This window comes from Epinephelus lanceolatus, chromosome 17 (assembly GCF_041903045.1).
Source record: "Epinephelus lanceolatus isolate andai-2023 chromosome 17, ASM4190304v1, whole genome shotgun sequence".
In the NCBI taxonomy this organism is placed as follows: Eukaryota; Metazoa; Chordata; class Actinopteri; order Perciformes; family Serranidae; genus Epinephelus; species Epinephelus lanceolatus.
The window spans coordinates 13,731,673-13,750,083 of NC_135750.1; the positions used below are offsets into that span (position 1 = coordinate 13,731,673).

Here is an 18,411-nt window from a genome sequence, read left to right on the forward strand (position 1 = left end):
CCACTTAAAATCTTGGGGTGGCACACCAAAACTAAAAGCCAGGATTTTATTATACTGTTGTAGTATATGGGCTAGTAAAAAAAAAATCACAAAGACTTAAGGAAACGCCTACTGATATACTTTGGTTTATTGTGTTACATTTTATGTTACTAATGATCTAATGTGCATAGACTAATAACAATACAGTTAACATTTTGAGTTCCACCATAATCTTGTTTCATTGTGTTATGTATGTTAGGCAATTCATTGTTTTTAAAATAGGCTAGTTATCCTTTTCCTTAAAAAGACACATATACAGCTTAATTTAAAGGTGTACATTTATTGTAATCAAAACCATTACTGGGAAAAAGCAGGTACTGGCAGATACAAACAGAAGCAAGTACAGAAATACTCATATCTTTGCTTTATGTAACAAGAATTTCCCACCAAGGATCAATAGTCTTTCTTATTCTGATTACCAGGCTATACAGTATGTTTAACAAACACTCATATCTTTGCTTAATGTAATAGAAAAAGAATTAGATTTACAAGAAAAAATTCCCAAAGGTCCGACCTAGTATTTGAATTCCATTAGTCCGACCTCCCAAAAATCCGACCGCAGTAAAGTTACATTTCAGGGGGGACCAGGCAACTTCCCCCTTTCAGTAAACACAGAGCAGTGGTAGCACTAAACAGCTGCAATGTCTCTATGTGCGGACTGTGAGGACAGTTGCGTTTATCTCATTGACGGGAAATCATCAATGAGATAGGATGTGTTATCCAAATAAGGGCATGTACGTCACATATAGCAGATGGATGTGATTTCCCGTCGATGAGATAAACGCAACTGTCCTCACAGTCCGTGGCGGCACAGTGAGGGAGAAATGCACAGACTGCTTCGTGTTGGAAGTGCTGTGGTCGGACTAACTGGCGGTCAGACTACTGGGTATGAAATCCGACGGTCGGAATAATGGCATTAAAATGGTCGGATTAAAGGGCAGTCGACATTATGGGACTAAAACAATAAAACTCGCCATAGACCTGCATGGATGGATGGTCGGATTAGCGGGTAGTCGGACTTATGGGTAGTCAGACCTATGGGAGGTCGCACTAACGCCTGGTCCCCACTGGCGAGTGGGGTGGCCAGTGGGGTGGCCAGCAAATTTATAGGGGGAGCCATGGCCACCCCTGGCCACCCCCTGGTGGCGCCATTGGCTGTGGTGAAACTACAATGTTCTGAAGATGGACTACAAAAAGCGCATCTTAGATAATGCGCCCTGTATGTCCTCATTGTGTTGATTCATGCAGGATATATAAATGTGGACAACACGAAAGATATTGTTTAATTATTAAGGTCGGAATTGAATTAAAAAAAGTAATATAGGCTACCAGCCAAAAACTGCTCACACTCACCCATCTGAATCCCAAGTAGTAAAATGAATTAATGATATTACTAAAGGCTGGCAATACAACAACGCTCAAATGAATAAATGACTGATGCAAAGTGAACATATGTTATGGGTGCGTGTCCCCTCCATCCACAGCTGTGTTCAACTTGTTTGTTTTGTAACAGGATAAACAAATATTAAATGCATTATTTTGTTTTTGCATGTGAATAAAAAAATAATGGAAAACTACGTGCTTTTTCCATTTTCTTCTTCAAATGGGAATTGGAATAGAAATTAGACCACAACCAGTAACCAACTTGTGTTTGGCCTATATGCGCATTTACGCACGAGACACAGCAACGTTACTTCATTGATTATCTATCTATTTTTTTTTTTTTTTTCAGTTCAATTCATTTTTATTTATATAGCACCAAATCACAAAGAAAGTCATCTCGGGGCACTTTACACATAGAGCAGGTCTAGATAATACTCTTGAATTTACAGAGACCCAACAGTTCCCCCATGAGCAGTACTTGGAGACAGCGGTAAGGAAGAATTCCCCTTTTTTTAGCCATTTGAAGATGAAAACGGCAAAAGCAGGTGGATTTCCGTTTTTCTTATTCACATGAAAATCGGAACATGAAAATAATGCATTGTGTATTTGTTTAACCTGTTATAAAACAAGTTAAACAAAGCTGTTGACGGAGGGTGCACCAATAGTAGCATAATGTTGAAAGTTGAAAACATACAGCATATGAACATGTTATGGCATGAGATGTATAATGCTTCATAAACAACGGTAATGTACATAGTGATCTCCTTCCTTTCTCAGTCATGTTGATCTTTTTCTTTCCTAATCATTTGAGTTTGTGAATGGTGAGTCGCTTGGTCACTTTTAATATTGGTGCCGCAAGGACTTGTAGGACGGAATTATCTCCTTTCCTTTCGTAAAGGATGGTCCAATGTACACTATGCTAAAGGAGATTAAAAAGGAAGCATTGAAGCACCTTTCCTTAAAATTTAGAGAATTCGACCAGCTCTTATCATGGCTGCCACTTAGATACTTCCGGGTCATTTCACTCAGTTAAGAACCTTCCTAAGCAAAAAAGACTATTCGACCGCAGCCAAGGTCTGAGAGTTGTCTCTATTTAATTTCTCCTTTTCGTTATTTTCTGTGGCTCCATCTGTTGGTGTCAGTGGTTGTGGTGAATGCTGAGCTTTCACTTTGAACACATCCCACTTCTCAGGAAGCAGCCCTTTGTTGAAGAGCACAGAAACCAGATAGGAGAACAACAAGATGGCAGCAGTGGCAGACAGCATGGAGATGGTCTTGACTGGAGAGTACTGGACATAAACACCGTCCTCAAGAGTGCATCCTGGGAAGTGTATGACTGGTGGTAATCCTAGTGAGGGCTCTCCACTGAGCAGTCTCAACACACATCCCACCAGCAAACCCATCGTAGCCCCATAACCATTTGAGATGTTGAAGAAGAGGATGCAGACAAGTTGAGGGAAGATTACGATGTAGGCCAATTCAGTGCCAGTGAACAAGAACACCAACATGCTGTTTTTCAGGTTGGACAGTAACGTACCAACCAAGCCCACTACCAACACAGACGCACGGATCACCCACTGACTCTCTCTGTCTGATGCCTGAAGAAGAAAGTAGAGATGAAGACAAACAGATTAACAGCAAATAATGGAGACTGTCCTGTTTTAATGTATCTCGCTGCTTCTTTATCTTATAAACTTTTCTTTCCAGTTTGCTTCTGTCTCATGCCACTTTATTCCATTTATACTCCCTTGCACTCCATTCCCTTTCTTTCAAAATAAACATAAAACGTGAACAATATATCAAAAAATTATTTGATGTGATGTACCAAACTGAAAGAACATATGTATTTTTATTTACCTGAGGCCTGAAAATGTTCTTGTATATGTTGGAGGTGAAGATAGAAACAGCAGAAAGCAGCGCAGAGTCAACCGATGACATCGCAGCAGCAGCCACACATCCAGTACCAATAATGGAGACGAACCATGGGGTGAGGTGCTGCAGGGTGATGGGAAGAACTAGAACTGATTCCCCACGTTCATATGGAGATGGAGAACCATAGGAGGTCAGGTTCCAGTCTGAGGCACGGACACAAAAGACGGAAACAGTGAAAAATGGTCACATTATTTGTTTGAGGGATTTTGAGAAGACCCTACTGTACATACTAAGTTATAAAGTAAGCAATCCGTGATGAGAAGTATGGAGTGTGGTGGGTCCGGCTGATCATTTAACCAAGACAGACAGTTCAGATCGCCTTCATGCAGTTGAATGGCAGAGGAACTGATATCGACCCTTGAGCATATGGCCTCCAGTCTGGTACATGTAATCTACAGTAAGAATATTCTCCTCAACAGCTTGAAATATTAATAAATGAGCTAATCAAATGTGAACATCCCATTACACAGTCCATTAAAATGTTTTGACAAAGTTGAAAAGATAATCCCATGAAAGGATGCTCATAACTTGTGTATTCTTGCTTATACCAAGGGTGTGCCACAGGGATCCACTTTGGGCCCTCTTCTGTTTACAATTGACCTACTGTTTTGTCTCTCTTGTGCTTGAAATTAATCTTCATATAGAAAATAATATTTTATATTGTGTTGCTGATTCTGTCTATTTAGACATTTAGAAGGTGTAACTCTTTTTTAAGCCTCATGCAAAAACAACAAATTCACTGTTTTGTCATCCATAGATATATATTACATCAATTTGCATATCATTTGAGCTGTAGCTATGTTTTACTGACTATTTAGAGAAAGTGACGGTACTTGTTGTCGTTGTAATTATTGGCATTAGTAGTTCTCTTGTTGTGGATTCATTGTTTTGTTTTCTTTTGTTGTCCTTCTTTCCTAGGATTTTTAGTTTTATATTATTATGTAATGTTTAATTGTGTGGACTCCAGGAAGAGTAGTTGCTACCCTGGTTGTGGCTAATGGGGATAAATGGTTCAATATTTGGAAGATTGCGCAACAGAAATATTTTGGCATCTGCCTTAATGATGAAAGCTGCAGTGTGCTATGGTGATCCATTTGTAGAAATGTTGTTATGTCCACTCCCACTATTCCACTTTTATGTAAATTACAGGAGATGTTTACAGCACCCAGCCCTTAATTTCAAATGGTAATTGTACAACCTGGGTTTCAAAACCCAACATTTGCTGTGTCTGGTTACTAAATGCCTCAGGCTTGATGAGCAAGTTATGCAAAGTTAAGATGTGAGTGTTTCTTAGTTTCTGTGACTTAACTCTTTACAGGGATTTACAGGCATTGTTCTTTCATGAATACAGGTGCATAATGACATTCTTTTTTGTTTCCCCAGTTTACCCAAATATGTAGAAACTGTTCGTACCTGTGGATGCAGCAGCTGCCCCAAGCAGTATAGGAGGTATCCCAAATGTAGGTAAGATGACAGCAGCAATAAAGCAAGTGATCTTGGCTGTGGATGTGGAAGATGCCGACAAGGTCCTCTGGTGGAGGCACTGATATCCCGTGCTCCCCAGTGCCTTAAAAGGAGAACAGTTATTTGTTTGATTTAATCACTGATGTGTTATCCTCATGGGGTAAAAGCTGCAAAATGTCTGCCTGCTGTCAGAAGTGAAGCATCCTTTCAGATGAAACTTAAAATTAGCAGCTACAGTTAGTTAGTCTTACCTTGACATTGATAGACATATTGTTTCAGATAAAAGCCTGTGCCTACAACAGAGGCTCCATCTTATTCTTTATTTAAAATGAAAACAGTCCACTGTGAGAATATTTATGTTATTTATCATCATTCAGATATCATATATATATCATATCAGAAGATATGTATCACGACTGGAGTCAAGTGCATTTTGTACAGGTCGTATTTTTGCTTCCTTACAAAGAATAAGAAATTATCAATCATTATCCAGGTCCTTTTCAGCCCCAGTGTACCAATCCAGGGAGCATGTAAGGTGTTGTTCGTCAGTGTCTGTCCAATATCCAAAGAGTATGGGTTCATCAAAACAAAGGGAACACAGATCCACTGCAGAGACAAATACAAATGGTTAAACACATACTTTGGAGTTTTTGATGCCTTGTGTGAGAGTGGTTTCTGTTTCCTTCAAACAAATAGCCTGACACTATAAAAACTTAAGGTATAGCAAACTAACCAAGCTGACGAATATGAGCACAAGCTGTATAATATCTGTGTAGGCCACAGAGTAGAGACCTCCCAGCAGTGTGTAGGTAACGGCAACGACAGCAGAGATCCAGATGCACACAGTGTAGGACAAATCCAGGACCACACTCATAATTCCTCCTGCCAAACAAAAAATGGATGGATGGATGGATGGATGGATATTCATTTATGATGTACACTGTTACATGGACATATGGTGCTTACAGGTCTGTATATACTGTACCTAATCCAATTAGTATTGTGGGAACCCACAGTAGATCCATAATAAGACCAGCCATAGTTAGTCCAGCTGTTACTGATTTTCCATACTTGGCATGGAAAGGGTCCAGCATCGTCACACAGTGTCTTTCTCTCAGTGGCTTTGCAAACACGAAGCCAGCTTCATGTGAAAGAGGAAAGAAGACATCACAATCAGAAAAATTCAATTAATCAAGCGAGGGGGAAAATACTTAAGAAAAAAAACAACAGCTATATGAATTTTTATATTTATTTCTTTTTGGCTTTTCAACATTTTAAAAAGCAGAAGTTGTACAACAACCTGAGGTTCAGTAAGTAATCTTTAAATTCTGTAAACAAAGACTGGTAAAACAAAGTGGTAATGCCTGCTACAAGAATATTTCTGTTCAGTTGTCAAACAAATTCATCAATGTAAGATCAATTATTAATTCTTACCAATAGATAAATTATTCTAATTTTAAACAACTATTTTGTTAGTGTCAGTAACAACTATTAAGGGGATAAATGTGCATAATAATAATTATATTTAATTGATATTTCACAACTCAAATGACAATGCAATTGAGTGCAAGAAGCCAAATGTCTGTCCAATGCACCTGGGACTATAAGCATAGTTAGGGACTGTCCTAAAATTGCAATATAACCCATTTCAATATTTAGTACCTTATATGATTTTCAGCATAAAAATTTGCCATTATAGAGAGTGGCAGCCCATAAATATTTTATATCTGTGAGTTCAATTAATAAATCAATAGATAATTTAAAAAATGTGACAAATCACAGGGGCAGCACAGTGGTGCAGTGGTTAACATTGTCACCTCACAGCAAGAGGGGGTTCCTGATTTGAACCCAGGGTGGGAGGCTCCAACCCCTCTGTGTTAAGTTTGCATGTTCTGCTCCCATCTTTACATTTGTTTTTCTCCCACAGTCCAAATAAATCCAGGTTAGGTTAATTGGTGACTCTAAATTGTCTGTAGGTGTGAATGTGAGTGTGAATGGTTGTCTGTCTCTATGTGTCAGCCCTGTGATAGTCTGGTGACCTGCTGGGATAGGCTCCAGCTCCCCTCTGACCTCCAACAGGATAAGCAGTTACAGAAAATGAATGAATGAATAACAAATCATGGTTATAACTTTCCTTAACTGTACATATTTCAAGGTTGTGATGTCAACAGCTTGCTCAGTCATGAATATGTTGACGTGAAACCACCTCTGATGTGTCTTCAACATTCCCTCACAATTTCTACAGTTGTTGTGAGATGAAAACAGTGAGACTGCTCTTAGAAAATCCCTTAGCATCATTATTAATGACCTATTCCTGTCTTTTGAGATCAGAGATTGTTAGGCTATGTTTGTTTTGTTACACATACAAACATACAGTATCCTGTCAGATGTGATTTCAAACTCTTACCAATGATAAAAGAAGAGCTGTATGCAATCATCATCATGATCGCCCAGATTAGTCCCATAGAGGGCGTGTACACCATCTCAGCTGTTCCAACAATGAAGGCTCCCCCAATCCACGTAGCTAGAGGATGAATAAACACACAGCAAGTAATGTAGTGGACAAACAGCAGCTTTTTGGACAGAGGATAATAATGATAATAATACAGTAATAAACTGTATTATTATGGCAGTAATGGCTTCTTTGTATATATTACAGTGAACTGTGAGCTTAGTTTTCCTCAGATTCTCTTAGTCTCTTCAACACTGTTATTGTTTAACCATAAGGAAATTCTGTCTGTCATCCTTTCTTTAACCTTTAGTGGAACGACAGTATTTAAAGCAGAAGATGAAGACTCAAATGATTATTGACTCATTATGTTAAAGAACTCTGCCTCAGCCTTGTCATCTAGAAATCTCTTTTGAACCACAACTTCACCTTTAGTCTTTGCTGATTGTAGTTTGGCACCAAAAAACACACAGTGATGGTCAGAGATACTGAAACACTGTCAGTGTTTTCCCCTAAGTCTAGAATGTTACCATGCTGATGATTGGCTTCATTTACATGTCGAGTAAGTTCAGATTCATAAACTCAGTCGCTGTGAAGTCTTTCTTTTTGTTGATATGAATGTTCAGGTCTCTATTCAAGATGAATCTATCATATCGAGTGATACTGAGTGAGATCAGCTCTGAGAATTCCTGGAGGAATATTGATGAATATTTTGGTGGCTGATATAATGTGTTACAATCCCCCATAGGTGAATGGGTGATCTACCTGTGCTGTGACTCTAGCTCTTCCTCCCCTCTCTTGTGCCATTGGCTGGAGACCAGTAGCCAATCAGACCATCTGGGATATGTAAAGGCTTAGAAGCTGCTCTTCTGGTCCTTTGTTTGCTGCCATGTGTTGCTTTGTTGGGGTGTTGCTGAGCCACTTAGTGCTGTAGTCCAGAATTCTGTGTAGCCCTGTTTCCACAACACTTTCGGTACGGTACCTTTGGAATCAAAAGTAACCCTTCAGACATGGTACCTAGAGTCTAGTGTTTCCACTGCAAACAGTACTCTTAAATGTGGGCGGGGTTGTTGTCACTCACTGTATTTCCTCATTACTGGTGACACATAGAAGTCTGCACCATGTTTATTGTTCACAGAATGAGGCTGCACGCCAACATTTGTAGTACAAAATGAAACAGGCTGCAATGAGATTGTAACTCAGCCCTGAGCAGAGTGACCATCCTCTATTGGCCAATCAACAGACTGCAGTGTTCACAGCTCCACCTTTTAGTACCAGATCTGTGTGCTAGGTACCCCAACAGAGGGGGGACCAAAAATGCGGACGGTGCAGAACAGTTCCATTGGTACCATCCACAACTTTTCACGATGGAAACAGACAAAAAAGCGTACTGAACTGAACTGAACCGTACTGCTCGGTGGAAACTGAGCTTTTGACTCTTAGTAAACTTGAGAAGGCAAAGACTGATGTTAGATTAAACTGTGTCAAAGTATTCAAATTCTGAATTCCCTCAAAAGCTCTAAGTCTAAAGATGTATTTGGCCTGGACTCAATTTTTCTAAAAAGGAATACCATACCATACCATACCAATTTATTTATATAGCACATTTAAAACAACAGAGCTGAGACCAAAGTGCTTTGCAAGTAAAAGAAAAAACAGGTAACAATGCACAATCACAACTCATAAATAAGAAACATACACAGCGTCACATGAAGAACACCAATCACTCAGGCTGTGCTTGAAAAAGCCAAAGAATAAAAATGTGTCTTGAGGCGTGATTTAAACACCTGCAGAGTGGGGGCTTGCCTAACATGCAAAGGCAGCTCGTTCCAAAGTTTTGGAGCTGCCACTGCGAAAGCCCAATTTCCCCTGAGCTTCAGCTTGGATTTAGGGACAGTTAGGAGAAGCTGATCGGAGGACCTGAGGGACCTTGGAAGGACATAGAGTTCCAGCAGGTCGGAGAGGTAGATGGGTGCCAGGCCGTTAAGGCACTTGAAAGCAAACAGCAGAATTTTGAAATCAATCCTGTAGCGCACAGGAAGCCAATGGAGGGAGGCAAGTACAGAACTAATGTGCTCTTGCTTACGTGTACCAATTAGCAGACGAGCAGCGGCGTTCTGGACTATCTGTAAGCGAGAGATGGAGGCCTGGCTAACACCAACATACAAGGCATTACAGTAGTCAAGGCGAGATGTCATAAAAGCATGCATTACATTTTCAAAAACAGAACATGATAGAAAGGATTTAACCTTGGACAGCCTCCTGAGCTGGAAGAAGCTCTTTCGCACTACATCATTTATCTGTTTGTCCATCTTTAGGTCGGAGTCGATTTTTACCCCAAGATTGGTAGCAGTCAGCCGTGCTTTGACATCCTCTAGGCATGTAAACAAGGGTTTTAAGGAGTCAGGATGGTTTCGCTTTAGAGGCAGGTAGATTTGACTGTCATCCGCGTAACAGTGGAAGGAGACACCATGTTTTCTAAAAATGGATCCTAGGGGGAGCAGATATAGCATAAACAAAATCGACCCAAGGATTGAGCCCTGCGGCACTCCGCAGTGGAGAGATGCTGTGGAGGATGTAGCGTCTCCTAGGCTGACACAGAAGCTTCTCCCAGACAGGTATGACCTGAAAAATTCCAAGGCTGAACCTTTAATGCCAACCCAGTGCTCCAGACGGGAAAGCAAAATAATGTGATCTACAGTGTCGAAAGCTGCAGTGAGGTCTAACAGCACAAGAATGAGAGAGTCACCAGAGTCTGTGGCCAAAAATATGTCATTGAAAATTCTTAGGAGTGCAGTCTCGGTACTGTGGAGTGCTTTGTAACCGGACTGGAACACTTCCAAAATGCCATGAGTGTTCAAAAATGACATCAGTTGGACAAGCACAATTTTTTCCTAAACTTTGGAAAGAAACGGGAGCTTGGAGATAGGCCTAAAGTTGGAAAGGACAGAGGCATCGAGGCTAGGCTTCTTAATCAGCGGTTGCACCACAGCATGTTTAAAATTTACTGGTACATCTCCTGCCAGGCTTTTATTCATGATTCTTTGGACATTTGGCCCTATAGCCCTGCTGGTCTCTTTAACAAGGCAAGGGGGAAGGACGTCTAAGGGGGAGCCAGAGGGTTTCATGTGGGAAATTATTTCCTCTAGCTGGGAAAGAGACACAGGCTCAAAATGGCTAAAAGTGGCGGGGCAGGCAGCCGTAGTAGAGGGGTCATGTGTCGGGGTAGTGATGCTAGCTCTAACATTGGCTACTTTGTCAATAAAAAATTGTAGAAAGAGCTCACATTTCAGAGGAGGCATCCAGACAGACAGACCTGGGGGCATCAAGAATATCATTAATAGTTTTAAAAAGGACCTGAGGCTTGTGACAGTTGGTTAAAATGATATCAGAAAAGTGTTTCATCTTTTCAGCCTTGACAATTTGCTGGTAACTACGCCAGCTGTCCCTCAGAATATCAAAAGACATCTGTAGCTTGTCCTTTTTCCACTGACGCTCAGCCCTCCTGCATTCTCTTCTGGCTTCCTGTGTACTGTCATTCAACCAGGGCTCGGTTTTAGGTTTGGCGCGTCTGGTTTTTAAGGGAGCGACAGTATCAAGGACTTGTAAGCATCGACAAGCTGGTGCGATTTGTTTGTCAGTGTAACATGGGAGAGACACATCGAACAAAACAGGCATATGGTCAGAAAAGAATGCACCACAAACTTCAATGTTGGAAACTGGTAAACCATATGATAGGACGATGTCAAGTGTGTGCCCGTGCTCTTGTGCGGGACCAGTCACAGACTGCACAAGATCAAATGAACCAATGAGATTTAAGAATTCACTAGTCGGGGGCTTGGAGGGACAACACATGTGTATATTCATATCACCAAGAATTAAAGCATGGTCATATTTAGGCATTATTTCAGCCAGGAAGTCTGAGAAATCCGAGATGAAGTGCTTGTTATATTTTGGGGGTCGGTATATCACCGTGCACAGTACAGGGCGAGAGCGACCCAGTTCAAACATGATCAGTTCAAAGCTGGAGAATGAGACCGGTGACAGTTGTTTACAGTCAAAGTCTTGAAAACGGTCGCAATTCCCCCTCCCCGGCCAGACATTCACGGAGCGCTGAAATACAAACAGCCGGGCGGCAAGAGTTCAGAGAAGGAGCTTGACTCACCGGCACTCTGCCATGTCTCTCCGTAATACACAAGAAATCCAGTTCACGTGTGATGAATAAGTCGTTCAGGATGAACGTCTTGTTTGCTAGCGATCTAGTATTCACCAGGGCGACCCTGGCGGGAGGCGGAGCAGCAAGGCGATCATCCGTCCTGGGAGCTCGGGCGACAGGTTGAAGGCTACGTTGGTTCACCCCTCCTCTGCGCAGATGGGGAGAACAGAGGCGGGCATGGAACTCCGTGCCGATGACAGGCACCAGCCAGGTGCCGGTAGGCTCGAGAGAGCGACGGGAGACAGAGTAGCGATGGGTCGATCCATATCCAGCCAGAGTAGACGCTGAAAAAAACACCAGAGCGGCTTTCAGCCTCACCAGTCACCCGCTGCGTTTACCGCAGGACCGGGTTTTGTGAAGCCTCCGTCTGGGGAGAGGAGCTGCGTAGAGGTGGGCAGGCAATCCCGCAAGAAGCGGTGGAGGAAGCCTTCTTTGTCACGGATCAAACCTGATCAAATTTGCACTTGCAAGCCGAATATCCAGGAGTGCTTGGCGATCATAAGCCAGTATGTAGATGCATTCACTGAACCATTAACAAAAGTAGTGAATGCTTCTATCAAAGAAGATAAATATCCTAATGACTGGAAGTCAGCCATTGTGGTACCAGTCTTTAAATCAGGAGACTCAACTACTATAAGTAACTATAGGCCAATCAGTATTTTGCCTGTTATCTCCAAAGTTGCTGAAAAATGTGTTGTTGAACAGCTAATTTCCCATATTAACAGTAGCCCATACACTCTGCACCCAATGCAGTTTGGTTTTCGGACCAACCACTCCACTGAGACAACAAACTGCTTCTTCTTAGAAAATATTAAACAGAAAATGGATAAAAGAGGTGTTGTTGGTGCGATAGTTTTAGATTTTAAGAAGGCATTCAACACTGTCAGTCATCAGATACTCCTCTGCAAACTCTCAAACTATAATTTTTCCATTGGCGCGCTGAACTGGATGAAGTCCTGTCTTGCAGATAGAGTCCAATGTGTAAGGACTGCAGGTGAGGCATCACCCTTTCTGAGCAATGAAGTGGGTGTGCCCCAGGGATCCATCTTGGAACCTCTCCTGTTTAGTTTATTTATAAATGATCTTCCGTCTATCTGCACAGGTGCAAAGTTCAAATGTACGCAGATGATACGGTTATTTATGCTCATGCAAAAACTAAAGAACTGGCAGCTGCCAAATTGAATGCTGTAATGGTGAAGGTCAACAACTGGCTCAATGAGTCTCAACTGTTTCTTAATGTTAAGAAAACAGCTGTATGTATTTTACAAAAGCAAGTTTCCAGTGTTTGTCTCTGGAGAACCAATCAAAGTAGTCACTGAGTTTAAATATCTTGGCGTTGTCCTTGACCCTACTTTATCTTTCAAAAAACAAGTAAAAAGAGTAATGCAGACTGTCAAATATCTATCAATCAATCAATCAATCAATCAATTTTATTTATAAAGCCCAATATCACAAATCACAATTGCCTCACAGGGCTTTACAGCATACGACACCCCTCTGTCCTTAGGATCCTCGCAGCGCCCGCAAAAAAACTTTAACGGGGGGAAAAAACGTGTAAAAGATCAGCCAAAACCTAACCTATGTAAACGCTGATAGTCTGATTTTACTGTGACCACTACCCTGTGCAACCCACATTATTTTCATAATGATATATTTAGGAAAAGATGCTATCTGTTGCCTCTTTAAAACAAAGTCCACTGAGTTTAGTGATGTTTGAACAAACTCTCATTGATTTATGACCAAATTCAAAGAAAGGTGATTGCACTTGTTTGGAACAGTTAGTGCCCTCTAGATCTCTTTCAAAATGTGGTTCATAATTATTATTCTGCAAGTTGAAATCATGAGTTATCTTGGACGGGGGTTTTGTGATGTCCAAAATACTCACACTAACTTAAACACATCCGCCCACATACCAGGGTTTTCCCTGCATAGAAAATATTTTGGTGGCTGCCAAAGCTGTTTTTGCCCTCCGCCAATGGAAAATCCCCTCCGCCAAAGAGGGGTGTGGAAGCGGGGAAGGGAGGAAATATCTTGAGATTTTAATATATATCGATATATTTCTAAACGCGATATTACACGGGAAAATATCGTTTCTATCAATGTAGGCCTAGTTCATTTTGCGTTAAAATGACAATACATGGGCCACAAGTTCTCACCTATTTCTCCTCTCCCTCTCCCTCTCCCTGTGTCCCTGTCTCACAAACACAACCTCTCTGCTCCACCTCCCTCGCTCTGTCACCACAAAGGGATTTTTTTTTTAATTCAAGGAGCATTTTTTCATATATGGAGACAGTTTTTTTGTTCAGTTTGTTTTAAACATTTTGATATTGTGCAGAGTGACCTCTGTTAATAAAGGTGCCTGTGTGACATTTGGCTCGTGGCTTAAACTTATAACTGATCTTTTTTAATTAACCTTTTTTTTTACTAAATTAAACTAACAGGGACGCTATGCCATAATGCTTTGTGGGAAACCCCAATTACGTCACAGAAAAAATATTGATATATATCGTGTATCGCCATTCAGCTAAAAAATATCGAGATATGACTATTAGTCCATATCGCCCAGCCCTAGCTGACGGTAATGTGTAAATGTATACCCCCCAATTTTATGGCACATGCAGACATCACCACCAAAGCCCCTTTCTGAGCCAGGGAAAAGCCTGTATACCCCCCCCCCCCCCCCACACACACACACACACACACACACACACACACACACACACTTTCCATCCTACTTTTGTCAGCTGTGCTCTCCTCACCTGTCATTGTGAAGATCCCCACCACCAGGCTAATGCTGCGGTTGCCCAGCAGTGTCATCTCCATTCCAGGGGCTCCACTTTTCCTCTTTTCCCTTTTGGATTTGAAAGAAGCCCAGATGCCAGTCCCAAGTACCAGCAGGTAGAAAAACACCATTGCTATTACTCCTGGGATGTTAACAGCCATGCTGAATGTCTGCTCTTCTAGCTGGTGTCAGACTGACTGAATGTAGTTTTATAACTAGGTTCAGGAACAAAGACCACGCCTCGAACACATCCCATTTCCGCCCAACAGTAAAAACACACCTGATGCATTCTCTTTCCCTTCGACTAGTGATGGTGAAATCGAAGCTTAATGAAGCACTGAACCACTTTGACACACCTGCTTCAAGAATGACACACTGCTTCGAAGCATTTCATACAGTCAGAAGAGTGACATCTGCTGGCTGTGTGTCAGAACTTCATCTAAGTGGAAGACCTGGAAAAGCCTCAAGACTGCCTGTAAGAGGCCTCGCTCCCGGTAGTCACGTGATTGTGGGCGTGCCGAAGCAGGGATCGAAACACTGCCTCAGAACACTTGCGCTTCAAAAGATCAACACTGTGTCGAGCAAACTGGCTCGAGCATAACATCACTACCTTCGACACATTTCTCACATCGACTGACGTGCACTTCATGTGTAACCACAGGCTTACGTCAATCTAAAAGTAAGACAAACTCTAGCTTTTATTGTATCAATTAATCAACTCACCACGGATCCAGAGCTGCAGAACAATCCTTCTGATCCAGACAAAATCCACCCAAAGGCAATTATCCTTGAGTCATATCATTCCCGCAGCAGTAGGATTACAGACAAACTTCCAGGCAGAGCCGCAAGCGTTCCTTGGCTCCCATACCTCAACCTTGCCAGCTCCTCCAGGGTTTTCCCTGGCTCAGAAAGGGGCTTTGGTGGTGATGTCTGCGCGTGCTGCAAAATTTTGGGGGTATACATTTACAGATCACCGTCAGCTAGGGCTGGGTGATATGGACTAATAGTCATATCTCGATATTTTTTAGCTGAATGGCAACACTCGATATATATCAATATTTTTTAAGATCCGTAATTAGGGTTTCCCACAAAGCATTATAGCATAGCGTCCCTGTTCAGAGGCAAACCCTTAAAAAAAAAAAAAGGTCAGTTATAAGTTTAAGCCATGTGCCAAATGTCACACAGGCACCTTTATTAACAGAGGTCACTCTGCACAATATCAAAATGTTTAAAACAAATTGAACAAAAAAGCTGTCTGCATATATGAAAAAATGCTCCTTGAATTAAAAGACAAAAAATCCATTTCCTGCATGACAAAAATACACACAGTAGCCTAATTAATTTGAATACACTGTGTAAATACGCTGTGTTACAATTTTAACAGTATCAGTAAACAGCTTTGTGGTCTGAGCAGCACGTATATGACACACTCCTCACACGTTATGGCGCTGTTGTAAGTGGTGGAAGAGATTTGTCGGGCTCAACACTTTACCCCCAATTTCCACATACTCTGTCAGCGCCGCGCACTGCACCACGTAGCAGATACGCTCCCATTCTAGTGAATAGCTGCATTTCCACAGCGTGTCTGGAGTGTCCCAGAGGCTCCACGGCGCACCGCTTCGTCAGAGATAGGCACCAGACCAGTTTTCGACATTCTTTACAGAAAACAATTTGCTACTGGTCATCTGACACTTTAAAACCAAACCATCTCCAAATTATTGAGCCATTGTTTTTTCGTTTACTGACCAACTCTCTGTCTCCATGTTGTCGCTGAGCACAGGTGAGAATGGAGGCGAGGGGAGGGGTGGTGACAGAGCGAGGGAGGTGGAGCAGAGAGGTTGTGTGTGTGAGATGGACCCAGGGAGAGGGAGAGGAGAAATAGGTGCAAACTTGCGGCCCATGTATTGTCATTTTAACGCAAAATGAACTAGGCCTACATTGATAGAAGCGATATTGTCCCGTGCAATATCGCGTTTAGAAATATATCATATATATTAAAATCTCCAGATATTTCCTCCCTTCCCCGCTCCCACACCACAGCAGCAGGGACGCCTCCAGAAATTTTTCATAGGGGTGGCCAGATGGGGCCACTTAAAATCTTGGGGTGGCACACCAAAACTAAAAGCCAGGATTTTATTATACTGTTGTAGTATATGGGCTAGTAAAAAAAAAATCACAAAGACTTAAGGAAACGCCTACTGATATACTTTGGTTTATTGTGTTACATTTTATGTTACTAATGATCTAATATGCATAGACTAATAACAATACAGTTAACATTTTGAGTTCCACCATAATCTTGTTTCATTGTGTTATGTATGTTAGGCGATTCATTGTTTTTAAAATAGGCTAGTTATCCTTTTCCTTAAAAAGACACATATACAGCTTAATTTAAAGGTGTACATTTATTGTAATCAAAACCATTACTGGGAAAAAGCAGGTACTGGCAGATACAAACAGAAGCAAGTACAGAAATACTCATATCTTTGCTTTATGTAACAAGAATTTCCCACCAGGGATCAATAGTCTTTCTTATTCTGATTACCAGGCTATACAGTATGTTTAACAAACACTCATATCTTTGCTTAATGTAATAGAAAAAGAATTAGATTTACAAGAAAAAATTCCCAAAGGTCCGACCTAGTATTTGAATTCCATTAGTCCGACCTCCCAAAAATCCGACCGCAGTAAAGTTACATTTCAGGGGGGACCAGGCAACTTCCCCCTTTCAGTAAACACAGAGCAGTGGTAGCACTAAACAGCTGCAATGTCTCTATGTGCGGACTGTGAGGACAGTTGCGTTTATCTCATTGACGGGAAATCGTCAATGAGATAGGATGTGTAATCCAAATAAGGGCATGCACGTCACATATAGCAGATGGATGTGATTTCCCGTCGATGAGATAAACGCAACTGTCCTCACAGTCCGTGGCGGCACAGTGAGGGAGAAATGCACAGACTGCTTCGTGTTGGAAGTGCTGTGGTCGGACTAACTGGCGGTCAGACTACTGGGTATGAAATCCGACGGTCGGAATAATGGCATTAAAGTGGTCGGATTAAAGGGCAGTCGACATTATGGGACTAAAACGATAAAACGCGCCGTAGACCTGCATGGTCGGATTAGCAGGTAGTCAGACTTATGGGTAGTCAGACCTATGGGAGGTCGCACTAACGCCTGGTCCCCACTGGCGAGTGGGGTGGCCAGTGGGGTGGCCAGCAAATTTATAGGGGGAGCCGTGGCCACCCCTGGCCACCCCCTGGTGGCGCCATTGGCTGTGGTGAAACTACAATGTTCTGAGGATGGACTACAAAAAGCGCATCTTAGATAATGCACCCTGTATGTCCTCATTGTGTTGATTCATGCAGGATATATAAATGTGGACAACACGAAAGATGTTGTTTAATTACTAAGGTCGGAATTGAATTAGAAAAAGTAATATAGGCTACCAGCCAAAAACTGCTCACACTCACCCATCTGAATCCCAAGTAGTAAAATGAATTAATGATATTACTAAAGGCTGGCAATACAACAACGCTCAAATGAATAAATGACTGATGCAAAGTGAACATATGTTACGGTGCGTGTCCCCTCCGTCCACAGCTGTGTTCAACTTGTTTGTTTTATGACAGGATAAACAAATATTAAATGCATTATTTTGTTTTTGCATGTGAATAAAAAAATAATGGAAACCTACATGCTTTTTCCATTTTCTTCATCAAATGGGAATTGGAATAGAAATTAGACCACAACCAGTAACCAACTTGTGTTTGGCCTATATGCACATTTACGCACGAGGCACAGCAACGTTACTTCATTGATTATCTATTTTTTTTTTCAGTTCAATTCAATTTTATTTATATAGCACCAAATCACAAAGAAAGTCATCTCGGGGCACTTTACACATAGAGCAGGTCTAGATAATACTCTTGAATTTACAGAGACCCAACAATTCCCCCATGAGCAGCACTTGGTGACAGTGGTAAGGAAGAACTCCCCTTTAACGGGAAGAAACCCCGAGCAGAACCCTGCTCTAGGTGGGCAGCCGCTTTGACTGGTTGGGTTGAGAGAGAAAAGGGGGGGCACAGAGAAGCAGAACATCCATCCATCCATCCATCCATCCATCCATCTATTTATCTATCTATCTA

The 18,411-nt window shown here is 41.7% G+C and overlaps 1 protein-coding gene across 2 annotated transcripts; it reads right to left on the minus strand.

Annotated features, from left to right (window-relative positions):
• Positions 1-303: 303 nt before the first annotated feature.
• On the minus strand, positions 304-14,479 carry LOC117263859 (high-affinity choline transporter 1-like). 2 transcript variants are annotated; one of them, XM_033637549.2, is made up of 8 exons: positions 14,243-14,479; positions 7,226-7,342; positions 5,804-5,959; positions 5,552-5,700; positions 5,281-5,424; positions 4,768-4,921; positions 3,280-3,497; positions 304-3,020 (listed from the first exon to the last, which is right to left on the minus strand). In XM_033637549.2, exons 1-8 carry the CDS (start codon positions 14,424-14,426, stop codon positions 2,478-2,480), a joined length of 1,665 nt encoding a protein of 554 aa, XP_033493440.2. In that variant the 5' UTR covers positions 14,427-14,479; the 3' UTR covers positions 304-2,477. The 2 variants fall into 2 exon arrangements, with proteins under 2 accessions (XP_033493440.2, XP_033493449.2); XM_033637558.2 differs by lacking the exon at positions 14,243-14,479 and adding an exon at positions 8,033-8,289.
• Between the last annotated feature and the right edge of the window lie 3,932 nt (positions 14,480-18,411).